General features: G+C 42.7%; 1 protein-coding gene across 14 annotated transcripts in view; it reads right to left on the reverse strand.

Moving 5' to 3' along the window:
- BRSK2 (BR serine/threonine kinase 2) overlaps positions 1–26,996 on the reverse strand; it is a 300,865-nt gene that overhangs the window by 64,149 nt on the left and 209,720 nt on the right. For all 14 annotated transcript variants that reach the window (XM_071762444.1, XM_071762440.1, XM_071762438.1 and 11 more), the window contains exons 6-9: positions 20,018–20,134; positions 9,940–9,973; positions 9,001–9,069; positions 6,046–6,192 (exon numbers count right to left, since the gene is read on the reverse strand). In XM_071762444.1, the coding sequence (XP_071618545.1) occupies positions 6,046–6,192; positions 9,001–9,069; positions 9,940–9,973; positions 20,018–20,134 (367 nt within the window). The remainder of the gene's footprint in view (positions 1–6,045; positions 6,193–9,000; positions 9,070–9,939; positions 9,974–20,017; positions 20,135–26,996) is intronic.

Raw genomic sequence — 26,996 nt, forward strand, 5'->3', positions numbered from 1 at the left:
TCACAGTTCCCCTGGCATTGGGAACTCCTTTCATCCCTGCACATTTAAGAAAAAGGTGGAGGGTTCATGACACTGCCACCTCACCTGAGCAGCTCAGCTCAGAGATGTAAGATACACAATATGGGTGTTGCCTGGAGACACAGCCATCCTCCTCCTGGTTCTCTGCAAGCTGAGGTGCAAACATTGAACATCAGAACAGTCTGTTTTGTGCAGTTCCCATGGGACAGGACTTTGGAATTGTTACTTGTCAGGTCCAGAGTGCTGTGAGGCTCTGCTAGAGAGTGCACTGCACCTCCTTTGCTTGGTAAGAACCATGAGATGCATCTCTGCTCATTATACATATGCACCACATGGAGGGCTGGAGACATTAATGATTCCTGACAAGATGCAGATGACAGAACTAAGTGATGTCCAAGCCTCTTTCATGCTTGCTTCTCCTGCTGCATTTTCTGTCTCCATGGGTCACACTGTTCTTTTGTGCCTGTGACACACAGAAATGCCATGGTGAAGCAGACAACAGCACCTCATTTTCTGAGTCAAAAAGGGGGAAGAAAGAAGGATCATCAGATCATGTCTTAGTCACAGAACCACTGGACTCCTTCAGAGCAGATGTCAAAGAGAAATCCTGTCTGTCCTTCCCTGCTGCTCAACCTCATTCAAGCTAATAAAACCACAGCATTTCTCTGAAAGAGAAGCCCCATAGCACCTTGATATACATTCACAAGAGCATGAGAGCTCTCATGGATGATGTTTACCTACACATCTGCTATTCAATCCACATCAAAACCAATGCTATGAATTATGCTAGGATATTTCATATATGAAAAGTACCCTATGAAACCAATTTCTGTTCTGATTCAAACATAATTGCATTGTAATGTTATTACAAGTGTGCTCGCTGCTGCCAACATCTTCAATGCGTTTTTAAAAGATAATTAATTAATGCTTTGTTGCTTTTCATCTGCATTAAAATGACAGGAGGGTTATGGGAGGGCGATTGGTTTTGACAGGAAGTCTGTATGCTTTTTACTATGCTATGCAGGGGAGGAAGACACACAGTGGGAGCTAATCTCACCTCTCTTGCCTTCATTTACACACGTTTCAGTGCATTTAAGTGACGAAGGCATTTAACAGTTCTTGCCAGAAGGTTCTTCTCACTGTTTGCATGAGTTTGCTAAACTTAATGCTATTTTATGGAAGCTGTAAAAAAAGCTGCTTCCTAATATTTCCCAGCCACAGCAGACAATTGTCTCATGACACCATTTCTGAAACAACAAAACACCATCAGGTCCACTGCACGTGCACAGTCTCCTGCAAACTAAAATGCTGTATATGGAAAGAAAGGGGCAATTCCTTTTATGTAAAAAAATTATTTCAATATATATTAAACTTGTACACTGAAGCAGCATCTAGGAACCCCACTCAAAGGTGAGAGACCCATTGTTGATACAGAGCTGTGCAGACTCATCAGAAAAAGAGGTCTCCTCCCCCAAGGAACTCAAGTTTGGATTCTAAGGCATGGAACAACAGATGCAGACAGACAGGCAGACAGAAACCAGAGTGCTGTCTACATCCTCAGCACTTATCTCAGCAGAGCAGTTGCCAAGCTTAAAAGGTCTGACCTGTAGAAAAACTTTCTCAAAGTCTGTGGATAAGGATGAGGGCTTCTGGGATTAAAATTATATCAAATTTCAAACTCTCCTGCCCAGAGAACAGTCTCAAACCCACCTGTGCACTAATCTGACCCACAACTTAGATGCATCTTCATTCAGAAGGTACTCTAGTCCTCTGTATAGTGTCCAGACAGGAATTTCCTGAGCAGAGGATTCAAGTTGGGAGTGCAAACAGCACTGGTAGAATCATTATCTGTGTCAGTAGTAGCAGCCCCACTACAGCAGCCTCCAGGGACCTTGGCAAGGACAAGGTGTCAGTGTGCTGTGTGTGGTGCATGAATAGGCCCTTGGCAGTGAAAGCTTACAGGCTACATACATCAGCTGGACAATTACCTCCATTCTGCAGGTGCTGGAGTGAGATAAATTAAACAATGTGATAGACACCTTACATAAAACCTCCTAGAAAAACGAAGAGGGAATTAGGTAAGTTTTCTCTTGTTTATTATTTTAATAGTCTTTGGATGCTGTGGTCAGTCAATAGCAGACATTAGACCCAAGAAAAAAAAACCAACAAAACAAACAAACACAAAAGCAGAGAGAAGAGGAGATTCTGAAAATGTGCATGATTTAAGTCAGATTCTTAAGAGACAGATATTTCAGACTATGTGGACACCCAGTGTGGAAGACAAGTCATTCTACTCTGGAATAAAATATCAACACTGGGACAATAACACCTTTATCAAAATACCTTTTTCTCCAATATCTGCTCTGATCCACCTTGCTCTACACACAAAGCTCTGATACTGCTCATCCATCTTTAAATGAAAGGTGGACCAAAAGCTCCTTTCTCTCCCCCCTTTGCCTTTGTGTTTCTGTAGAAGAAAACAGCAGCTGAGAATCCTAGAATCATAGATCTCAGAATAGTTTGGGTTGGAAGGAACCTTAAAGCTCAGCCAGTTCCAACTCCACTGCATGGGTAGGAATACTTCCCACCAGCCCAGGTTACTCCAAGCCCCATCCAGCCTGGGCCTAAACATTTCCAGTGGTAGGGTCTCCACAGCTTGTCTGGGCAACTTGTTCCAGTGTCTCAGCATCTTCATAGTGAAGATTTTCCTCCTAATGCCTGATCTAAATCTCCCCTCTTCCAGTTTTAAGCCATTACCCTTTGTCCTCTTGCTACATGACCTTGTAAAAAGTCCCTGCCCAGCTCTCCTGTAGACCCCTTTCAGGTATTGGAAGGCTGCTATAAGATCTCCTTAGAGCCTCCTCTTTTCCAGAATGCAAATGAATTCCACTACAGGAGCTGTTATTCTCTGCTGTAGAGATGCTGAATCATTTGAACTCTCCAAGGAAAAAATGTTTCACTTTCCAAAGATCACAGAGTAGAAGAAACCTCATCCTGCAGTCCTGCAGGCACAGAAAGCACTAATTTCCTTCCATAAACATTCTCAAACTTAAAACTAGTTCACTTTTCCCTCCTGACACTACTGCTAGGAAGGTGTCCCTGAACCCCACTAACGTGGCTAAAATGCTGCTTCTAATTTCTAGCCTCCTTTCACATAAGACCATTTGACATACGTTTGGTTTTGTGCCAGTATCTCCCTTTAGTTTCCATAACCCTTCTCTCCCTAGAAATTATCCCTACTGTACATGCTGAGGACCAGCACAACCTCTCTTAGCCATCATTTGTGTGGACTACATAGGGCTCTTTCAGACTGTCTTTCAGACAGGCTCCCTCTAATGCTGACCCCCTGCTATTCACTCTTTGTTTGACTACACCTTTCATGACTGAGGGTGGCCAGAAATATCATGACCATCAGCTAGGATCAACTTTTGCAGTCTGCTGAAAGAAAAACTTGGATTCTTTTACTTGAAAGCACATTTAGCAAAGCAGGCCCAGTATAAAGAGTGGTCAAGGACTTCCCACCAACCATACTTAAGGCTATGCAATATATGGTGACATAATTAAGTTTTCTTTCCATAAATTCATCAAAAATGAAGAAGAGTAAAGCCTATTTCTTAAGGCATGAAAGGGCCAGCAACACTAATTCTGAGTATCCCCCTCTCCATTAATCCTTTCAAGCTCTCACACTGAAGCCTAATGATGACAGTCAAACATGAGTGCTGGTTCTGGTTTTGTTGAGCATTCTAACAGATGGACTGGGGAAGGTGTGGGTGTGCTGTGAAATGGCAATTACTGCAGGGATGGAAATGCAGTTGGATGAAAAGGAAAAGAGATATAAATGAAAAAATAAAAGGAACAAAGCAGAGAGGGGGAGAGAAAAATGAAAGAAAAAAATTCTAGTGACCTTATATTTCCCTATATTTTTTCTCCTGAATTCACTGAGATATTGAGTAAATTATCACTAATGGTAACAGCTACTTACTATACCCAAGCCACAATTTTGCTCAAATCTTTGTATAAATATAATATTGATGCAAACAAGATATTTCCAAATAAACCCATATTTATACTCTTTTTCACATTTTGTATTCTAAAATAGAATTCAGATCTCTCCTCAAAATGAACTGTATATTCCCAGCTCCTGGGTGGTAAACAAAGAGCTCCCTTCTGCCTGGCAATCTAAGCCCCCAGCACACCAACAGCACTCAAGTGTGACAACAGCAGGGACAGCAGACAGAGAGACCCCCAAAAATAATGAAGATAGAGATACCAACAAACACCTTTTATTGTCAATAACTGTATGCTCTGTTTTTTTCACCTCCCTGAGGAAATAAGAGCTTTATTTTGATGAAGAGAAGGAATGTGATGGGTGTCACTCAGAGACCTTGATTTACATTAACAGTTTTCTCTCATGCAAGTACATTCTCTGCTGTGTTGTACAATTCAGGGCATTTAGGGATGGTGTTCTATGGAAAAACTGAAAGTCAGTACCATTTGAAAAAAGAAGATGTAACATCTGATTTTCTGGCATACTCAAACCACTATCATTAAAATGTTTGAGAGAAAAAAAACAAAAAACAAACAACAAACCAAAACACAACAGAAAACCTGTTACATTATGGAAAGGAAACTGAGCTAGGGAGGGACTTGGTGACCTTGGTCGTGAAAACCAGATGTCTCACACCTCAGGGTATAGCCCTAAGCTCTGCAGTGTTCATTCTGTGGCAATTACTGGAAAAATATCCTTTCTTTCTTTAAAAATCTGTTCTAAAAAAAGCCTTTTAAAGTGCCTAACATTTTTGGTTTCTGGTGTTACTTAAGTACTGCAAGTATGATGGCTACTGGGTCTGCAAAAGTGGGGATACTGGTAATTGCATGAAAAACTTTTCACCTGGGTCACCAAATAGAGCAGGGTGTGGTTTTGTAATGAATGAAAGAACCCCCAGCTGAGCTGTCAGGTAATACTGTAAAGAGAGTCATGAAGGGAGTTTCAGTTCACTCCTTAGCAGACAGGTGTCTGCATCCCAGAAGCACAGCTGGCACAGACTGCTGTTAGGCATCTTAGCAGAGAGGCCAAGCAGTGATCTGAGAGTTTATTTATAAGTATTTTAGCAGACTGAAGAACCAAGAGGAGTTTTAAATTTACATTTCTCTATACATACTCCCACTCAGAATCTGTGAGCTTAGTAAATCTGTGTAAAATCATCACCACAGCCTGACAATAGGCTTTACAAGGGCAATGTACCCATAGAGGCAGAAACCTCCACTGACAAGCAGGCAATATTGCTTTCCAAAATGATTTTAATTACTAATTTTAAAAAATTCCTCAGAGCATTAGTAGTCTATTAAAGAAGGATACAATCACTACACAGTGCTCACCCTTGCAGGGTCCCTGTTGTAATGATGTGACTCTGGCAAATGCCAGAAGCTCAGCACTGTGGGCCTAATCATGCTCAGGACCACAGGGCACAGATAAAAGAGCAGACTAGAAGACACTTGCTCTGAAGGCTGCTAGAAGATAATGCAAAGCAAATGAAGGAGAAAATACAATGCAGGCTGTGTGGGAGGAGGTGAGAAGGCAGCACTTTTGTCAGAAATGTAAGAAAAGCATATTTGTTCAGTAGAAAACCTTTAGATAACAGTCCTAAAAGTTTTGACCTTCAAACAGGTATATCACATCCCCAACAACCTGCTGCACTAGCCAGGAGAGCCTGACAACTCAAGTGGACTCCAAAATGTCCTAGTGGGTCAGTAGCACTGTGATGACATTGTGAGGGATTTCTTCTAAATGCTCAGTTACATACAAAGGAGAATCATGAGAAGAGACACAAAGGCAATCTGCCCTGATGGGTCAAAAGAGAAGGTAACTAACTTCTTTCCAAAGACTCCACCAACTCCACTCATTCTCTGCTCAGGAGAAAACACACATGAGCAGCAGTAGATCAGCACCTTAGTTATTCAACCATAGCTGCAACAAGGTGACAAATGAAGCCTTGCTCACAGGACTTGCAGCAAATGCCTTCTTACCGTGAGCCGTTTCGAGGCATCCACTTCAATCATCCCCCGCAGAAGGTTCTGACAGTCTGGGGGGATAAAATGTGGCATGTGGAACACTCCACGTTTCACCTTCTCCAGCAGCTGCCTCAAGTTGTCGTCATCGAAAGGCAGGGCACCCTGGGGGATGTGACAGGGGGGGGATGGGAGAGATGAGCAAAAGGTAATTGGAGAGGGCAACAGGAGAAAAGCCAGGATAAACATGGTGAGACAATGGAAAAGAGGAAGTCATCTCATAATGAAGCATTACACTCAGGAAAAAAAACTTTTCATCCATTGAAAAGAAACAATTTCTTAGTGCTGATGCATTCTCTCCAGCATAGGAAACAAAACTGAGAATATATATTTTTTTATTATCCCTTTAATTAGAAAATCACTACCAGTATAAAACATAATACAAAATATGAAACTGGCTTTCCAGGCATATCCACCAAAAATGCACAGATCCATTTAAACTCAGCACAAGCTTTTGATCTGCTGGCATTCCTCCTGAGCATACATTCACAGCAGCAATGTTTATAGTCTCCTCATTTTTAATCTTCCTGACATGCATTTATTGCAGACATTGAAAAGGAGGTGAACAGCATTTGAGAGACTTTCAGTAAAGAATATCCTCTTTCTGATGGAGCACAGCTGAAAGAAACCCCAACCAACATCAGTCTTTGGAAGCAGCAGACATTCTACCTGTTTAATATACTCCATCCAGTTCCCATGCTGCGGTCAGGTCATCAGTTCCTATTGCTTCCCTACTGTAGCTGACTTACATGAATGGCTTGAGGGTTTTTTTTAGCTGAAATTACATTTTGAATAGATCATCAGCTTGCCACAAAAAGCAGCAAAAGACCTATCCTTGCTGTGAGGACAAAAAGGAAAAAAAGAAGTTGAAATCTTTAGGATAACTCTCCCAACTGAAGCTGATATCCTTTTATAACAAGTCTGCACCTTCCCGGATATTCTCACTCCCTTCTTGCACTGCCTAATTCTGGTAGGTGCTGAACTTCCTTCATTTCCAGGATAGCTGGTGGGAAGCTGCAAGCTGTCAGCTGCTGTGATAATGAAGCTTTAAGCTGTCAGTTCCGGCACTGCTTTTACTACAGCAAGTAGTGCCTCTGTATAAACAATCCTGGCTCTGTGGTTCCTGGAGATCACCAGCTCCATTTGCAGAAGCCTCAGAAAGCTGATGGCACCTGCTACTGCCCACTGTTTACTGTTGTTTGTTCATCCAAGCAGCCTTGAAGAGAGAACCTCCCTGTCTTCTGTAACCAGTCTCCCTCCCAAGTTACCTAATTCTTTCCTAACCATTCCAGACTTAAAGGAAAATCACTTCTGATAGTTCAGTGCTTTGGCTAACACGAGTTCAGCCATGATGAAGCCAGCAAGGATGCTTTGTGGCATTTCCTGAAGGTATCAACTACAGCTCTTTTATTACTGCCACTGGCTATCACAGCTTGGGACATGAGGGTTTGTCCTCATGTAATTAACTGGAGAGTTCTGCACTCTCTGTCAATAATAAACCTACTTCAATCATTTGCAGGCTCATGTATATATGTAGGAACAGATGAAGATGCAGCAGCAGAAAGAAAAAGAATCCCCCTGAAGCCCCCCTCTCCATCTTGATACATTCTCTCTTCTATTCTTACAAATTTAAGAAGTTATATTAATAGCTTGTTACACAGTTCTATTTTACCAGCCATGAAAATAGCTGCTCAGGAGTAATAGATGATGAGATGCTATCAAGCCAGATGGTTGAAGTCTTTGCAACATCAACATAAAAAAAAAAATCTAAAAATTCAAAAATTTCAGTGAATTGTAATGACTGAAAAGAAAAAAGGAGTAAGATTCTTTAAGGTGAATTAGAACTGAGATTCCTTCAAGGAATTTTGATCTGGGCCATTAAAAAATGACCAGAATATTTTTTGAAACACAAAGTAAAGAGCAGAATCTAACTCTGATTGTACAAGTTTTTTTGTCAAAAGGAAACATTTAAGTGACGTACTTAGGTTTACTAATAAATGTAACATAAACACCTGACTTCAGGCTTCTTATTTTTGTAACTGTAGGTGATCAGCTGAACTATTATAGATATAAATGACTTAACACACCCATAAAGTCTACTGTCATATGCCTTGTTCAATCTGCACATGCTATGTATGCTTATATGAGCATAAACTATATTTTTCTACATTATACTATGGAGACTGAGAGTGCTTCCTTCAGATGGACATCCAATTGTCATATGTTGAGTTATAAATTACTACTGCAAACCAAAATAAATACCACAGAGAACTGAAACTTTTATCAAAAGAAGGGTAAGTTAAAAGATTTTGATTACTAAAGAAAGTACTAGTGAGCCAGGTGGAAACTAATTTAAACTTTGTGCTAAGGGCTCAACGAAACAAATTAAAATGTAGCTCAATAGTTGCATGAAACAAAATTGTTGCACTCACATTTTCTCCTGATAAAAACGTGCAGTTAATGTACGAATATACCTATTAAAACACACATATACACACAGCAGAAAAAACAAACCCTTCACAAACTCAGCCATATTTTGATCCTGTGAAGGACAACTTATTTGACACTATGTGTATCCTGGAGTTGTAACCCTGCACATCCCTTCCCCTCAAAAAAATGGGCTGCAGTATCACAACACAGCCAAGAGCATCTATGGAGACAAGTTGTTGCTACTTGCCTATGCTCCCCTGTGCAGGGCAGGAGCATTTCAAAGAAAAAGTGAAATATTCCTCATGCTTTACCCCTTTAGAACTGATGTAGAAATAAAAGGAAAGGATGCAACCGAGAGATAAAAAAATATGGATTAAAAGAAAAAACAAAACATCTGCATATGATGTCAATAGAATTGCTATTAAATACAGCAGCATTTTCAGAGATTTCTTTTTACAGGCTAGAGCAAGGAGGATGACTCACCACTAGCAACGCAAATAAAATGACTCCACAGCTCCAGACGTCTGCTTTCCTCCCATCATATTTTTCTCCCTGCACAGAGACACAGAGGTTCAAAAGACTGCACACTAGTAAGTGAATTAATTATCCTTGAAGAACAAGAGAGGGGAGAATGGGAAACCCCACATTTCAACTCAGCCACCTGCTTCCCAAGGTGGTCTTCCCAACTAGGAGGACATAACCCAGCCCATTAGTTTGATTTTTATGAACATCAGTTTGCAGACTTATCTGGGATCTGTGAGAACACTCAGGAGTGGGGAGCATGGCAGGAATAGCTGACAACTCAGAAATTGGACCTGGCTCTTAAACAGTGTCAGAGGTGCCTTAAGGACATCAAGAAGGACATTTTTCTTCCCCGGCTCTTTAGGAAGCTTGTTATTCATCACTCCTGTTATCTGCACACTCATAGTATTGTCTGGATACTCCCTTCTGTATGCTTCTTGATTGGCTTTTGTTAAAGATATGCTTTAAAAGATGGGAACCTTGGCCACTGAAATCTGGGATACTTATTTTCAGAGGACAAAGAGCAGAGGGACAAGGTAGTTTATACTGTTTAAGGGAAACCAACATCACTGATAGCCAGCTCCCTTTCTTCTACAGCTACAACAGAGCCAGGAGAGGATCAGGAACTGTATCATCCGTGGGGTGGAAAGATAAAATTAGAGGAGGCTTCTGTACCTCTGTCTGACCCCATGGCAGGAAGAGTACTGTGAGAATAATACAGGATCATTTCCCTCACATGGCCAATCTGGCTCATCCTGGGCTAAACTACACAAGCAAAATGTTGCTTTCCAATCCTGTCTGCCTTGGAAAAATTGCCTGTACAGAGGGTGTACCTGTGTTCATGCAAGGTGTTACACTTGCTGCAAACAGCATTATACACACTAATGTTAACTGACTTACCCGGATGACTTCAGGGCAAGCATAATGTGGTGATCTGAAACACAAAATACAGATAAATAAGCATGTAACAGCCTGGTATTTGTGGCTTACATTCATTTACATTTTGTTTAGCAGTGTCATGATTGGCTCACTTACAGGGAATGGTAGTGTGCAACATCAGCACTGTTTTCCTTACCTCAATGAGAATGTATTTCTAAGAGAAAATCACCAAGTATTAGTAAAAAAAAAATCTATGGCCCTACTATGAATTTCTTAAAAGCAAGGAAAGAAGAGAACAGGCATATTGCATGACTACAGAGAATTCCAGCCCTCTAGTCCTACCCTTCTGTTTGTACCTCATGAGAAAGAAGACCCTGGAGAGCCTTTTATAAAAGGCAGGACAGGATTTTCAGACCAAACACTTGTATCCCTAAACCACATCTTGCATCTCTACTGCTGAGATTGCTCTGTTACTCCAGTGGTCATAAAATTAGCTGCTGATAAGTGATTTTGGCATGCATTTTTTTTTTTTCTTGTGAAAAACTAAGAAGGGTGGGCAGTAGTAGTATTACCTAGTAAGTTAATATATTCTTTTCACATCCTGCTAGCCATATATCTGATTTGATTCCTGGCTGACAACAGTTAATTACTTCAACTTGCCAGGTAATAATTTTGATGCCTAAATATTATAGCCACAGCTATTTATTTTATAGCCTTCATTAAAGTAACTTGACAAGTAAAAGGGATGCAAACTGTCTAAGACCTGTGTGCAAATCATGCTATTGTTTATACTGACACCTCCCAGCAGCCCCTGAACCTGTCTTCATTTGTGCATTTGTTTCTTGTGACAAATGCAATCATGGCTGGGCAATACCTGTCTCCCAAAGTAATGAGCAAAACAGAAGCACAGTGGTTAGCTTTGTGCTAGGATGCCAGATTAATGCCCAGAGAGAGACAGCTCATTAATTGAATTTCCATAAACAGTACACTTCTCTTATGGCAAAATATCATCCAATGGGCATGGAACACCCTGATTTGGTATCATAGCTTTTCACAGACCATGATTATAGACAGAAGGTACACTTGGGACTGCAGCTACCTTGACAGCAAAGCCTAAGTGAGGAGAGATGATCCCTCACAAATTTTAGGAAAAATGGAATTCAGAAATTTAGTACAATGTTTAATATCCACCCCTTGCTCTACTCCACTGAAGAGGTTATCACAGGTATTTATTTTATATAGGATTTTTATATATACCTCATAGGAATGAAGGCTTAGAAACTAAACATTGATGTCACTGGACCAATGCATGATTTACAAGGTTTTAGAAGATAATTGAAATTATTCATGTGAGAATGCTTGATGAGTGGTTTTGTCTTTTTTACATATCATAAAACTGGTGTCTGGTGTCCAGGCCACCCTTACAGTACACATATGTAAATTAAGGAGTAGCACCATAACTGGGACTGCAGCCAGGAAGCCACCTGTCACCAATGCCAGATTTTTTAGACTGACCAGTGAAAGAGGGTACTAATTAATGCCACTGTAATTTGGGAAAAACATGGTAGCAAAAAGAGTATAGGAATTATATCTGATCATGGACATTCACTCAGTTTAGTCACCTCAGAAAAGAAAACCAGTTCTAGCATGTTGTATGTAACTAAATCACATTAGGTTTATTGAAAAACATATCACAGTGCATGAAAGGGAGACACAATCTAAGTAACTGTTGAGATTTGTCATTTAGTGTGTTTGAGTGTCTCAGTCTTGCAGGCAGTTTAGCTTCTATCAGGTACAATGCACCCATTGCCCTTCCTACAGAAGGTGACCCATGAAGATATTAAATGGCTGGTACAGCTGGTGTCTGTGGCTAAGACAGAAAATTAAGCTAGACCTCCCAAATCCTGCATGGTATCCTGCAGAGTTCAGCATCATCCTCCAGCAGAATACTTTTGGGGTGGCCATGACATCTGGAGTGCACTGGAAGAACCAGTGTTCTTTACAGAATGGTTCTGAATTTTTATTTGTATATGATGACTCCAACAAAGATTTTTCAACTCTTAAATGTGGATGCTGAGCAATTCAACCACCTTGATGGTTTCCTGTGCTAACATCCTTAAAAAGAAGAAAGTGCTGTGAAGAAGACAAAATAAATACATACCTATTTATGAGACCCACTAGAAAATGTACCTAAAGCATTTATCTCCCTAAGGTCAGCTGGGGGAATCTGCTGAGTGTCTTACAAGGCACCACTGAAATTCTGCTAAAATCTAGGAGAATGGGTGAAGAAAATGCTACCATAAAACCTTTGAATAAGTTGGATTGATTTGATCATTCAACAGTTGCACTGCAACTGCCCAGAGAGCACAAGTTTCTGGCATTGCCACTGAACCCTTGCCAGCACACCCTAGCTAGGTATCTTGGCCAGCAGCTCTAAAAGGGATCCTCTGGCCAGCCAGAATCAGTAGAAAACTCATTTCCATGCTGCTAATCACAGACCAACTTCAACTGCTTTAAAAAGAAAATTCAAAGTTAATAAACAATAATTTTTAAAATAAAAAATCTGATTTATCTTTCTACAGTCTCATGAATATTTCCTTGGCTCTTATGACTAATTATTCTATCTAGATGGGCCAAGAGCAACATTCCCTGCCTCTTCCCCTAGGCCATCTCCTCATCATTCAGCTACAGCTCTGTGCAGCAGAAGCCCAAATCTGTCCTTGATAACAAATATATTGCTTAGCAAGATCAAGAAGCAATTGAAGCATGTGGGAACTCCTGCAAAAAACCCACTGATGTTGGCAGAGTTTATTTCAAGGGTGATGTGGATCTTCCCAGGCCAGTCTGCCTGGGGCAGGGAGGGCTCTCTGAGTGGTCAATCACAGCTATGACACTAAGACACATTAATTTTAAGGATCTTGGGGGACCTTAGCAAAGCATTTCTGTGGGATTTAAACAGAGAAAATAAGCCAGAGTGCAATGGTGAAATCCAGGACAGCCCTGGACAGGTAAGTCAGGCATTCAGAAAGATGTGTATGTACCTGAAATAGATTTACTGCCTTTCATCTGAGAAACTAGAAGAGTAGGGTTTGGTCTATGCACATCAAGATACAGCACAGCTATAGCAGATCTGAGACAACCAGGGCCATATCTTCACTGATGTGTCTTACAGGTCTCATTATGTAGGGGAGAGAGATCTGCTTTGCACACACACAAATCAACAGCCCATGCATGGTTTATCTGGCAACAGACAATCACTGCTTGTGCAGGGGAGCAGTTGGCTGATCAGGAAGCACAGAGAAAGCTGTATGATCCTACTCAGATGTGACAAATTGTCTGTTACACAACCTGAGGGGTTCCCAGGTCCCATCAAAGATGAGTGTCCATGCCTGGGTCCTCTGGTCTCATGCCTTTAGATTGTACTGTTTAGGGAAGAAGAAAAGCTTCTTTGAGTGCCATTCTTCAGGATGCAGAGTTCCTGCAGAGAGGGAAGAACAAGAAGTCTCCTTCCCTGTGTTTCTTTTATGCATCAAGTTACCTTGACACAGGAGTCTGTACAGGTGCACTGAGTCATCCCACATCTAGCTGTTGTTGCTTGGATGGTAAGAGTCCCTTCTTCCCCCCCCCATTAGTCACCATCTCCAAGTTGGCTTTCAGAGACAGAAGCTACCAACTAGGGCAAAAGTCCTCCTGTGCTCTCCTTCCCATGCTGAGTAGCAAAGGGCTAAGATGAAGGGGAATGCCAGAAGAGTAGCAGAACAGATAAAGAGAATAATTCAGGAGAAGGACAAATGTTAGAGCATCCAGAGTGGAAAAAGCAACAACCAAAGATCACACAGGATAGTAAGACAGGGAGAGACTGAAGAAACAGTTCCAGTAGCAGTGGTAGTTAAGACTGCAGTGAAGGCAGCAGCTGTAGGTAGGCCTGTAATTAAGGTTATAGTTGTAGTTAGCTATAATGCTGTTATGCTATGTAATAGCTGTAATGCTATTTTGCCATTAAAGCTTCAGCCCAGTTACTTAACTTTATATGAGAAAACTCAGTATCTAGCCCTCAGCCATCTTACAGCTGTTTACTCCTGAAGCACAATTATGCTTTTGAGGAATCTGCAGATCAGTTCATTAACTCATCTACCAGCTGAAATTATTAAGACCTGGAAGATTTAAGAGATCTTATTTTTTAAAGAATGAAACAGACTCCTGTATTAAAAGGGCATGAAGATAGCAAAGTTAAGTATTCAAAAGCTATTGCTAAAAGAAAGCTAGGAGAGGCCATGCTGTATTCTGCAGGTAAGTCAGGGTGGGGCAGTGGACGTGTTGCTGTCCCCAGTGCCTCTGTTTTACCTGTGGCCCAGGCTGGAAAGTCTGTAGCAATGTGTGGGAAGTTGAGTGTCATGAAGGACAAGCTTGTGATAGAGGCAGCTGATTGACACACTGGAGAATCAAACTCTATGCCCCTTCAGAATCCTTTTGTGAAAGAAAATGAACAGCTGCCTTAAACTGAGACATTCCAAAGTGATTCTGATGTGCAGGTTCCACAGTTTTCAAAATCACAGTGCAATACATCCAAAGTTTGATTTACAGTATTTATAAGCACATGGAGCAGCAGCTGCAGTCAGCAGACACTCTGCTCTCCAGGCAGAGGGCTGTTACCAAGCACTGAGTATTCTGAGATATCAGGACTCAGAGTATCCATCAGCTCACTCAAACCAGGTTGATAATAGAATCACATACCCCTGTATAAATGGAGATAACCTGATCAATGTGGCAAACATAACATGAAAACAGTGTAAATCTAAGTTTCTACAATGAAAATCCCACAAGATTAGAATAGCAATTAGAACAGCAAGACTTGAATGCAGTGAGCAAAAATTATGAAGATCAATAAAATAAGTTATAAGGAAGAATCAAACATTAAATAGCTGTTTATGCAAAAAAACCCCACATCTGCTAAACACCAAACAAACACACAGATTTGTTGGAAACAACGTGTACAAGTTCATAACAAATGGCCATATCCTGCTGGGCAGGGGCTAAGTAAGTGTTACACTGGTAATCTGAAGAACAGCAAACTATAAATTCTCAATGCTGCATTTTGCAGTCTTTTAACTGGGTTAAATTGGGATGGGGATGTATTTTTACCTAGCCATATATTATGTCTGAGGCTGGTATTAATAATGGTATCAATAAGGTTGTCTGGTAGTTCCCTTTATAACCCTCATTTTAAGTTCAACTTCCTTTAAGTTGTTCATTGCTTTTTTGTCTGTCTTGTACTGTGTGTGCATGCAATGCTGTATATGGGCTGAAACATTTCCACTATCTAAGTCTAACCTAAATTAGATATTTTCCCATAAAAAATGAGAATTTCTAGTCCCCTGCACTGCAAAGGGAAAACTTGCATATTTGTTTGTATTCTCTAGAAAAGTTTACTCTAAACAGCCACTAGAAAACTGTAGTTTGCATTTACTGTCAGAAACTCCCTAGAGCATCAGGATCGAAAATTCTGCCTTTACTAACTCTCAAAGAACAACTTTTCTACCTAAAAATGACCCTACAAGCTGCTGTGGCTGGGGCTAGCATGAGGCATCAAACTTGAAAACAACGTGACTGCAAAACCAATATGAAATAGATCTAGGACTGACAGCAACTGACTGGGACAACCAGGTAAGGTAAATTAGAGTTGGAACCCCATGGAAAAGAGAAAAGAATCTGGGATTCAGGGCCAAATATGGAGGAGAAAGGAATGGGAGAAGTTGGCAAGACACAAGTGCAAATTGGGGAAGGAGATAGGAACAGAGTGCTAGGAATGGAAGCTCTTGATAAGAGAGGGTAGAAAATAAGGATTGGGACATTTCCAATTTTAAGAGCCTGAATTTGCAATCCTAACAATAACTGGATGTAGGACACTTGCATATTATTTAGACAACATGCACACATTTATTTTAAAGGGGAAAAAATACGTTCAGCATCATGTCTTGCCATTAAAATCAGAAATAGTGCTTGGATACTGAGATGTGTGGCAACTGAACATTGCTCTTCTAAATTATCTGCTCATCATGGGTGTGCTGATACACCAAATGCAGATGTAAGGCAGCCAGTAGCTGTCACCTGCTAGCACTGCTAACAACCACACATGCACAGGTTGTAGAACACTCTGAGCTCAGAGTCAGTCATCAGTCCTAATGATGTGTGGTTTTCTTGGGTTTATTTATTTATTATAAAAAAAAAATTGTAGTTACAGGTGATCTGTGGGTCAAAGAAGAGATGAGAGCACAGAAATTGACTGTGCTGGGGAGGGAAATTGCTGTTTTCTTGCATACTGCCACCAACAGGCATTTCTTCTCACTCTCAATAATATCATAATCAGCACCCTTCTTCCCACATGCACACAGCTTTCTGGATCAGGCCACGGGTTCCCTCTGGAGGCATCAATATAGGGGAATCCAGTTGCACACAGTCAGTTAATAATTGTGGGGCTGTCAGCAGTGGTGTCAGTCTCCATCTGACTGTCTCTGCAGAGACTGGCTCTGAATGAGCTACATTTACATGTCAGCTCTGCCCTAGCTCTTGGCTGGGGGAGAGAGATTTGGAAGCAGCCAGCACAGAGGTTTAGCACTGCTGTGGGTTCTGTCACCTGGAAGCTTGCAGCAGCTTCCACCCAGTAGGACTCAGTGTTTTGAAGCTGCACTAAGTGAAACAAAGAGAAGTAAAGAGACAGCAAAAATCTATTTTGCCAGGTTTCCATAAGAAGCAATGGGGAATCAGGAAGAATTTTTACTAGCCCCCAAGGGTTGTAACTAAACAGTATCCTCTGATAATCCTTCATTTTAGCCATAAGCCCTCTTAGTTAAAGAAAAGGGAACAAGGTCCAGGGAATGCCCCAACCCTTCCTAATTTTCAAAGACTTCTGTAAAAATTATTGCAATTTATGTTCAGGGAAACTTGGACAGTACAACGACGTGTTAAGATGAAGAAGTGAAGCAGAGAAAGGTAATGCATCTTGTCCAAGATCACCCTGAATGCCTTGGACAGAGAGAGAAATCAAGCTCAGATCACCTGAGTCCTGAGGTTCAACCATAAAGGACTCTCTCTTCTTAACTAGTGGCAGTTCAGGACGGACTGGACCGTTCTGAAACACTGCAAGGCAGCATGCTAGGAAGAATCACTGTAAAGAGAGACAGGGGATTGTCTCTGCATGCCATTGCCTGGATGGGTAATGAGAAGGAAGAGCTTTAGAGATCCAAAATAACAGAAGCAGCATACTACCACTTCTTCTCATTCCTTTCTTGTCTGCTGTTTGCTCAGAGAGTTCCCCTGCTCCTGGAGAAATGCAGAGACTCATTGTGTTACTCTGGCACTTCAAGGACCATCTCTGGTCCTGCCTTGCTGGAGACTGCCTTGCTGTGCAATTTCTGCAGTAGGCATAATTATTCCTGCAGACTGTACACACAGCTCCTCTTCCCCTCAAGGACCTAAAGACATGTTTGTAACTACAGCTTATTCCTCTGTGCTGTGTACAGGCAGGATTTGTGCAATATACATTTCCAATACTGGGCATTCTTTATAATCAAGGCCCAATGTGCAGTCTGCCAATGACAAAATATGTCAATGGAACAGCAAGTCCATCCTTACCTCCCTCTCCTTAGACAAACACAACTGAATTGAGCTGTTATTCTTCTCTCCAGGCAGCCATCAGTGCTACAGAAAACCATGCAGATCTAAAGATTAGCTCCAAGAAAACACTGACTTTGAAGTGTGCAATTCAGCATACCTCAGGCTCTATGATTATCTTCTTGAGGCCAGTTAAGACTCTGTGGTGACTTAAAGCCTACCCAGACTTTGGACTATACTTAGCAGTTCACTCGTGACAGCAATGAATTTTTGACTGCTCTCTAACCACTCTGCTGCACTGGAAAAGCTGCAGCACACAGCTCAACCCCACATGATCCTCCCACTCTGACTGACAGAAATACCTGGAGACTCCTTGCGTGACTGTCAATGGCAATGCTACAGTTTCATCTCATTATCAGTGCTCACAGCACAGATAAAGCCATTCTGGAAATTAACTTCTGGATACACAGAGGAGCATCTCATTAGAGCTCAGCTGTGATTGACTCTATTTTGTTGCTTTTCATGCTGTCTGAATGTACCAAATACGTGGGTAGGTAAAACTCACCTTGAAAAGCTCTGAGGTTGGTTACTGTGTGGTCTCCAAGGGAAAGTGTGCTGTAACTGGATTGCCTCTCTTTGTGAACAGTGTGGCATATTTGTCATATATTCCTTTCTTCCTTCCTCTCTTCACCCCCCAAACCAGAGAGATCACAAGACACCAGTACCAGGCACGCTGGGCTCCATGCCAGGAGAATTAATGAAGTGGTGTAATATCTCACATGGAGGCCTAGTGATTGGCAACACACTTAAAATGCATCTGCAAGGCAGGAGATCATAGCATGGCTGCTGTGTTCTGTTTATTACAGGCACATCTCTTCCATTCCATTGATTTCTTTATTAGCTCATTTTAAGGCTGCAATGTGGGGGCTGGCTCTGCTTGAAGCACAGAGGTTTGAATTCCAGCACAGCTTATGGAAAGGAAGACTCCCTTTGAGACTCTAGACCTGGCTGACAGATCCCAGTACTAACAAGAGCAAAAAACCTACTGAAAGGTTGCCAAGGAGTTTGAAAAATCCCACAGGGCAATGTGAGACAGGGTTGGTTTTGGAAGGAAGAGGGAAAATTTTATCTAAAGAGTATGGAGGCTTTGTGGTAACTACAGGAAGGACTTCATTTCCTAATCTAGAGGCGATGTTTGAAGGCAGCTGCAAGAAACAGATGCATAGACTCATTGGCCCTTGCTTTTCACCTGTGCTATTAAGAGGTCAAATCCTGACTTGATGTGGACAGGATGGAATGGGTGGGTCACAGTGTACTCATCAACCATCATTCTATCATCATGAACTTCAAATAATTTTGCTGCCCATGATTCATGCCTTGGAAAGGAGAGCTGTTCAGTTCATGACTGAGACGCAGTGGCTGGGCTATGCAGGGAATGAGGATGGCCCTGAATTGCCTTGGCACAGAGCATAGACTGAAAAAAAACATTGATTGAAACCGGCTGAAGATGAGCTGGGCTGGAGTCATCAGATTCACACTACCAGAGGCCAGGAAGAGTAGGTCTGTACGGGAGGAGGTGGAATTCTGCTGGTGCTGTCTGCAGCTCCAGTTGCTGAGCTTATCACAAATTCAGACAGAGCTCAGAGCTGGTGTAGTGGTGCCAGGCTCAGCAGCTCCATGCAACTGCTGCCTCTGCCCATCTCACTGCAGCAACTCCCTGCACAGCCAAAGCAGCACCAAATCATACCTGTGTGGGGCTGAGGTGGTACTCAGAAAGGCAGTGGTGATGGGGGCACTGCCCCAAGAGAGCACATCCTGTCCCCAGCCAGGCACTTGGGATTGGCTCAGATATTGGGCTTCTTGCTGGCTCACTTGGAAATTCCTGGAAAGCTCTTGCTGGCAACTGAATTACCATGGAAATGGTTTTAGATTGCCCCTGAAATATTCCTCCAAGCTGTCTCCTTTGTATCTGCATTCATGCCCTGCTTGTAATTCCAAAGGAGCTTGCTGCTTCCTCATCAGTCCTGAATGTGGGCCAAAATGAAGCAGTGTAGAGCATGAAAAGGAAGAGCTGCAAGGATGCAGCCTCATCAGGCTGCAAATTCCATTTCAGATCCCCTAGATTCGTTTTTTTCTCACTTGCTAATAGTTTTAAGGCCTCGTCTTAAAGCAACCAACTCTACTGCTTTCAGTTTCCTAAAATTACACAGGCAGTGAATGCAAACACCAGCATATTCAGATGAATACAAACCTGGAAGCCCTGATTTTTATATCCACACGTGACAGCTACAGTGGCTTGTTTTTCACTGTAAAGCACTTAAAAAGCCCTTCTGTTTGCTATCTTATACCCGATATGTATCATAGCAATTTATTCTCCTGCTGGGAAATAATGCATGGTCTAGGTCTGAAGGTCTTTACTGAAGCCTACTATAGACAACTTTTATGTCTGAAATCTATCACTGATTTTTGCATTTTCAGAGACACTCACCCACAACTGGTTTCTAACAAGCTGTCCCCAACCTGCAGTGATGCCATCCCAAAGTCTGCTATCCGGATGTTGTTCTTTTCATCCAGCAGTAGGTTTTCTGGTTTTAAGTCCCTGTGGCTGTAAAGAGAAGATCAAATGTGAGTTAAATTATCCACCACAGCTTTCCCACCTCAAAATTTGGTTTTTTTATTCAGCGTAACAACCAACCTATCATATTTTAAATTATTTCATTTTTTTTTCCTGTCCCGGGCAGGAGAACACACATATCCAAGAGCAAATCTTTGCAATACTCTAGACCACATCCCAAATGCCCACTCCTGAGGATAGGTAATGAACATCTTCAACTTCCAATGACACCAACACAATCTGAGGGAGAGACTGAGGGAAACAGGTAGAAGGAGTAGTTCAGCCTGCATTTAGGTCTGATACACTCCATCATATGCCAGCTTGTTAAAGCAGGAGGCAACAGCATCAACATATTGCCAACAACAGAAAAAGAATGAGTGATACCTAGAGAAAAAAAAGCCTTGGTTTAAGTGCCACAGCAAAAAGCCCATATTAGGAGTTGTTTACATAGGCATACAGCTTTGAAGTAATTTTAGGTAATTAGCTCTGATGGAGAAATCCCTTAAACCCAGCACTGCTTATAACTGAGGGAGCCAGCAACAGGAAGGAAGAGAGAGGATTTCCTCCTTTCCATCAAAGCACAGTTCTCTTATGATTTCTGCATAGGAAGAGCCAGGCAGCCGTGATCTTCAGGATGGCAACTACTGCTTTAAATCAAAGTCATCGTATATTGACAAATCATTTCCCTGGCTACAGCCCACACAGGTATTGTCTTTGCTGCCCTCCTGCAGAAACAAAGGCTCAGGCATTCCCTCACCTGGGCGGCTCCAGGGCTCTGGGTCACCACAGCTCTTGGGACTGTGGCTTTGGGCCGAGTGGAGAGGTTTACCTCAGAGAGTGAGGACTGACAGCCGACCGGGCCTGCCTGCTTGTCTGTGTCTGTCTGTGTGTCTGTGTCTCTGTCTGTGTGTCCGTCTCTCTCTGTGTTTGTCTGTCTGTGTGTGTCTGTCTGTCTGTCCGTCTGTCTCTGTCTGTCTCTGTCTGTCCCCCCCCTTCCCGCCGGCTCCCCCGGTGACAACTGCGCCCTCACCCGCACGCGACGCTCCTCAGCGAAACCCGCCTTTCAATTTCCCGCCCTTTCCCTGACCCCTCAGCCCCCTCAGCCCCCTCACTCCCCACACTCCCCTCAGCCTCTCGGCTCTGTCGCGATCGCTGCCGATTCCCGGCTCTTTCCGGGTCTCCCTCGGGCTTCCCTGACTCCGGGACCCCCCCCTCTTTCTCAACCTATCGCAGTTTTTAAAGGCACGGCGCTCACCGCTGTCTCACCCCCGGTGGTCTGAGGTGAGGGGTGGGACTCTGAGCCACCTGACCTGGCTGGGGTTTCCCTGCTCACTGCTGAGGGGTGGGCTTAGTGGCCCTTAGAGGTCCCTTCCAACCCAAATTGCTCTGTGATTCTTTTTTTTTGTGACTCTTGAAGAGACACAGAGATGAGAGAAGCACTTTGGGCAGACTAAAGAAGCAGTTTTTTTCTTCTTTTTGCTTATGAGTAGGCAAAAGGAGCCCTTGATGTCTTGCTCACAAAAGGTCCGAATACAAGCACTCAAACCCCGCAGGCAGCAGGGATGCTTCCATTAGAAAATGGTTAGAACACAAACCTGTGGGATATGGCCACTCAACAGCGGGTGTGCTAGGCTAACAGCAGTCATTTGCAACTGGTCACTAAAACCAGCTACCCCAAACAGAAATTCAGCAAAAAACCCACCATTAGTCCAGGCCAGTGACACCCTTAATGGAAGGCAGAATTCACATCATTTCCTCTTCACTTTTTAAGACACTCCTCATGCACACCACCTCTATGCCACTGTAAAGAAAGATTGTCTCTGCCCTCCCAGAGAAACACGGTGTGAAAATGTCTTGGAAATGATCTCCTCTGATCCAAAGAGTATCTCCAACGATGACTTGGAGACAGCTTGTAAATAATGCAGGTCAATTCTATGCAAAACCAGAGCACACTGTAACAGGACACCTGGAGTGTGTAACAGGTATTTCCAAAGGAAAACACCACACATTCAAAGCAGGTATTGGTCATTTCCTTACCACCGAGCCCTCTGATTCCTCCCCCCTTACTTCTTAAAGAGTATAATCTGGTCTCCAATCTTGTACGAACGTGATAAACCCTGCATGTTCAAGTGTCTGTGTTAACCACATGCAAAAAATTCCAGTAAATAATGGTGCAGCATGGTTCAGATTTGTTCATATTTTCATCTGACAAAGCCAAAGCTGCTGTATCAAATCTATCTTCCTTATAGAAATCAAAGTATTAAGGCAACTGGAGTCAGAAGACTTATTAGCCATATAATAACTATCAAGATAGTCATACTTAATAAAGAGTAGGAGATTACTGCCAAAGAAACATTCCAGAAGCAGTGAATGACCAGGTAACAGCCACAAAAGAACACCTGAGAGCTGTCATCAAGGACAGCAGTTCTGGACAAAGGCAAGATGGTCAACATCTGCCAAATGTGAACATGTTCCAGCTGCAGCCCACAGACAGCCCTAAGGCAAGCTAGGAAAGCTGGACACTAATGAGACAGTAGTGAGTGATTTAATATTTTCTTCAGCAGACATCCTGGACAGCTCTCATCTAACTGCTGGTTTCAGTAATGGGGTGCTGTGAAGAGGTCATCCAACTGGGGAGATGCACTGAAGTTCTGTCTGAAGACAGGGCTCAGACAATTAACAGCACCCTGTAAAGCAAGCAGGGTTTGATAGTATGACAGAAGAAACCTTCCCACAGCTGAACTGGAGCATGTGTCCTTCTACTGTGCATGGTTTTCAGTGGCTATGGTTGTTCTGCAGTCTTGGCTCCTGTTCCTGGCTTACTGCTGAACAAACAACATGGTACAGAAGCTGAAGATGCTGCTTCCTCATACGTACCCATACGTGTGCAGTCCATAGCAGGCATACTGCTGTGACCTGGTTTGGGCTGGGATAGAGGTAATTTTCTCCTTAGAACAGTTCAACCTGGACCCCAGTGCCCAGTATGGATGGTTAGCATAGGAATTTCATGGCAGCCTGAGTATTTTTTTTAATTTTGGCAGCATTCCTCTCAGAGATCAGGGTGTCAGTGTAATCAGCAGTGCTTGCACATTCACCCACAAGGGAATTTTATGCCCCAAGAAAAATTCTCTTCTAGCTGAAACATTTCTCTGCTATCCATCTTTGGAGCACTTTGAATTTGCCAAGGCAGCATCTTGGGACAGAAGTCAGGACTGCAGTTTGCACTAGAGTGGCAGAACCAGCATCACTGCCACTGGGAATGAGACCTCCTCTCTGCATTTGCATCTCCATCTTTGTATTGCCAGCTTTTCAAATGCCAGAAGGAAGAGAGAGAAACACATGAGAATAGGGAAGGTTTGTTATAATTTACCTAAGAGCCCAGCAGCCCGGACAGCCTCATGCACTCCTATTTGGAGAGAACTCTCTTGTGTCAAAATTAAACAAAACAAAACAAAAATCCCACTGTATGTGGTAATTACTTGGCATTAACGGAACATTGCAGAGCAAATGCATTTAATTTGGTCCCATTCCAAGTGATCTCTCTGGCTCTCCATGCCTTACATGACCAAATCAACTCCTCTCTCTGCAGGTGAACAGAGGAATCATTACCCTTTTGTTGTTCTAAAGGCTCTAAAGCTGTAGGGGCTTTATCACATGGCTGGAAAATCAGAAGAGAAGAAAGCACCTTCTTTAGTGACAAACACAGTAAACTCTCCTATTGAGCCTGGAATAGGCTAAGAAAGAATATGAAAAAGAAATGCAGCACTGCAGAGGAATTCAGTGTAACCCTGATCCAGGGTGTCCCAGAGCTCCTGGGGTGAGTTAGTTACCTGCATATGTCAGATTTTTGAAGGAAGAGCCTGTGAGTGAGAGGAAGACATTGAACAAGCCCATGACAGGGGAAGCACACACTGTCAGACCCTCAGTAATGTCCCTCTTCTACAGATTTCAGGAAAGGCTTTACAGTTCCCTCACAGCACAAGATGGATACAGAGAGAGCTCTGAAAAAAATTGTCCCATAGAAATGGACACAGTTTTTGGAGGTGGTGCATTAAAAATGAAAGGCACATGTAAGTGTTTACATGTTCCAGCTTCCCACTTACACACTGGCTGCACCTGCTTTCTGGTCACTCCCAGTGATGCTATTCAGACAGCTTCTCCAGGTTCCTCCATTGCCTTTCTAGTCTGTACTCCTGCTCTGGGAATATCCCAATATCTGTACTGCAGACAACTGCAGCAGACATAAAAAGAGAAGTAAAAATCTCTCTCCTTCTCCCCCAGGGCTGGCAGAAGATTTTTTGTGTAATAACAGACCTGATCTTGGACTCAAAGGAGATAATGGTCACCTGGCACAAGATGATGAAATAACCCATTGTTTTAAAGTGATTTTCAAGCTGAAACGTTCATATCAGTTTCTATGACAACTCATTGTAGGTCACAGATTTCCAACCAAGAAACCTCCTAATTGGAGTTGTTGCAGGTTATTGTACAAACCAAATTGTTGGCTACTTTGCAAATGCTTTTCTTACTGGCCCCAAACACCCAGAAAGGCCAGACCACTGAGTAATTTGTCTGCAGTATGCCTCTCAAAAGGGCCTGATGAGATACAATATAATTTATCAGTAATAATTGATAGCATGAGAAGCAATGTTGTTAATTTCCTTGAGCAGAAAAAGCTTTTCACCTTATTTTCTATTGTTTCTGCAAAGCAGATCTGAATGTGTAACTTTTATCTACATACAGGAGAATCTTTGTTTAGAGCCATGGTTGCTATGCTGAAATTTAAGAAGTCTTCCCAGCACTTTGCATAACAAATGAATATAGTTATAGCTAGGAAAAAGGACAACATCTATAAACATACCAAGACTCCTGGAGAAGGGTTAGTATGCATAAAAACTTGCTTGCTTTTTGATAATTATTTCCACTGATCTATTAAAATATATTGCTCTTCCCCACCAACCTTGCCTCAAACCATATATTCATGTACTTCAAAGCCAAAAGTAGACTGCCAGGTTTGATCACCAGTAATACATTTGCCAGAGAATACTACCTGGTTATGCATGCAGTAAGACATGCTTGGGTTTCTGGTGCCTTATATAAAGAAGTAAACATATATATTCATGTCCTCTGACTTCAGCTGATCTGGTAGCTTTGCCTTTGGCATTGAAGCTGCTGTACTTGATGGGTTTTCTCCAGTCTATTTTACAAGGGAAATTTGAAAATTTTCACTATGTCAGAGTAAGTCTCACTCACAGATCTGAAACACCTGGATCCAGATAAGGATTGGTGAATCTCAGTCCTCAGCAGAGGAAAGAAGCACCTTCATCACTGTTCATGGTCTGAAAAAATACTTGAATACTTAAGAGACTCAAGGACCAGAAAAAAAAAAACAAAAACCAAGCCAGAAACCAACCATAGTACATTCCACAATTTCTGGGTCAGTTTTGCTTTAGAAGGCCCTGAGCCATGATTTCAAACTGTCCAGATGCTGCAGTCCTAAGTGTTGGACAGGCCATCCTTGCAGAACACTACAGCATGCTCTTTATCAAAGATGGAAGGCAGAGAAGAGTCACCAGAAGAGTGGCACCAGCTGACAGGACATGGCACCTGGTGTTCTTTGGCTTTCTCTGTTTCTCAAAGGCAGCTCAAGATTTCTCATTGGAAGCTTCCTTCACTGGCAACGCTCTGCAACTCTCGCCTGCAGGAATATACCAGAGATCTTGGCACTACTGCTGTGAAATCTTGAAGGGTTATTTTCTAAAGGAGCCTTCTCCCCCCCCTGCACTGATGGGAAGAACACAAGGCAAAGTCAAACAAAGCTCCTATTCATTGCTGCAGCCCTGGAAGTCACACAGCCCTGTGCCTACGCACACACAGACACAGTTCAGCAAGAGCTGTGTGCGTACTCAAGCAGGCACAGCCCCAGGCAATGAGAGGAGAAAGGGCCCTCATAATTGTCATTTATCAATATTCATAAAGAACCTGCCTTAACCCCCTCTTGTGCATTCTCGGGGTGGAAAAAAAAAACAAAAAAAACCACCAAAAAAATCCACCACACAAAATGAAACTCAACCGAAATAAAAATAAAATGAAATAATCATCTTGCTGCTCATTACCGCAGGGGATTTCCTCTCAATGTCACCACTGCCCTGTGCAGTAATTGGCATTATCTGTTATCTCTGAAGCCATAATAAGGTTTGCCACGGGGCATTCTCTGTAATCATATTTTTATTTGTCAGCTTGTGAGACACAGACACCAAACACAAGACTGACCAAAGCAAAACCCACGGCACACCAAAGGCGGACGCCGCCAATCCCCGCTCCTGCCGGTGATGTCAGCCCCAGCCAATGAGGGGGACCCACCCTCCCTTGGCTCTGCAGCATTCCCTCGGTTGAGATAAAAGAGACTCATCCTGAGCAAAGCAAGGATTTGCGACCTACCCTGATCCCTGCTCTTGCATTGTTTCCAAGAGAAAATACAGCCAGCCCTGGATGAGCTGGGAGCTCTCCGGCAGCACGCAGGCAGGATATCCAAAAGGGTTAAGTGATTTGGGGCTCCTAGCTGGGAATCTGAAAGGCCCTGAATTTTGGAGAGCAGACACCCAGCATTACGGGAATGGCAGCTTAGGGAAAAAAAAAAAAACAAACCCGTGAGTTTCATCCAAAGAAAACTTCCTAGGCTAGGATGGTCTCAGGGTGATCTCCAAGGAATTCCCAGTTCCTCTGCCGTTCCTTGCACCACTGCTCCGGGCACTGCATTGTGGTGCAGAGCCACCAGAACTGGCAGAGCTGAGGGGCTGGAAGCAGGAGTAATACTGCTGCATCACTGAGCTGACTGCTCTGCTTGACAGCT

Source organism: Heliangelus exortis, chromosome 18, assembly GCF_036169615.1.
Source record: "Heliangelus exortis chromosome 18, bHelExo1.hap1, whole genome shotgun sequence".
Classification (NCBI taxonomy): Eukaryota; Metazoa; Chordata; class Aves; order Apodiformes; family Trochilidae; genus Heliangelus; species Heliangelus exortis.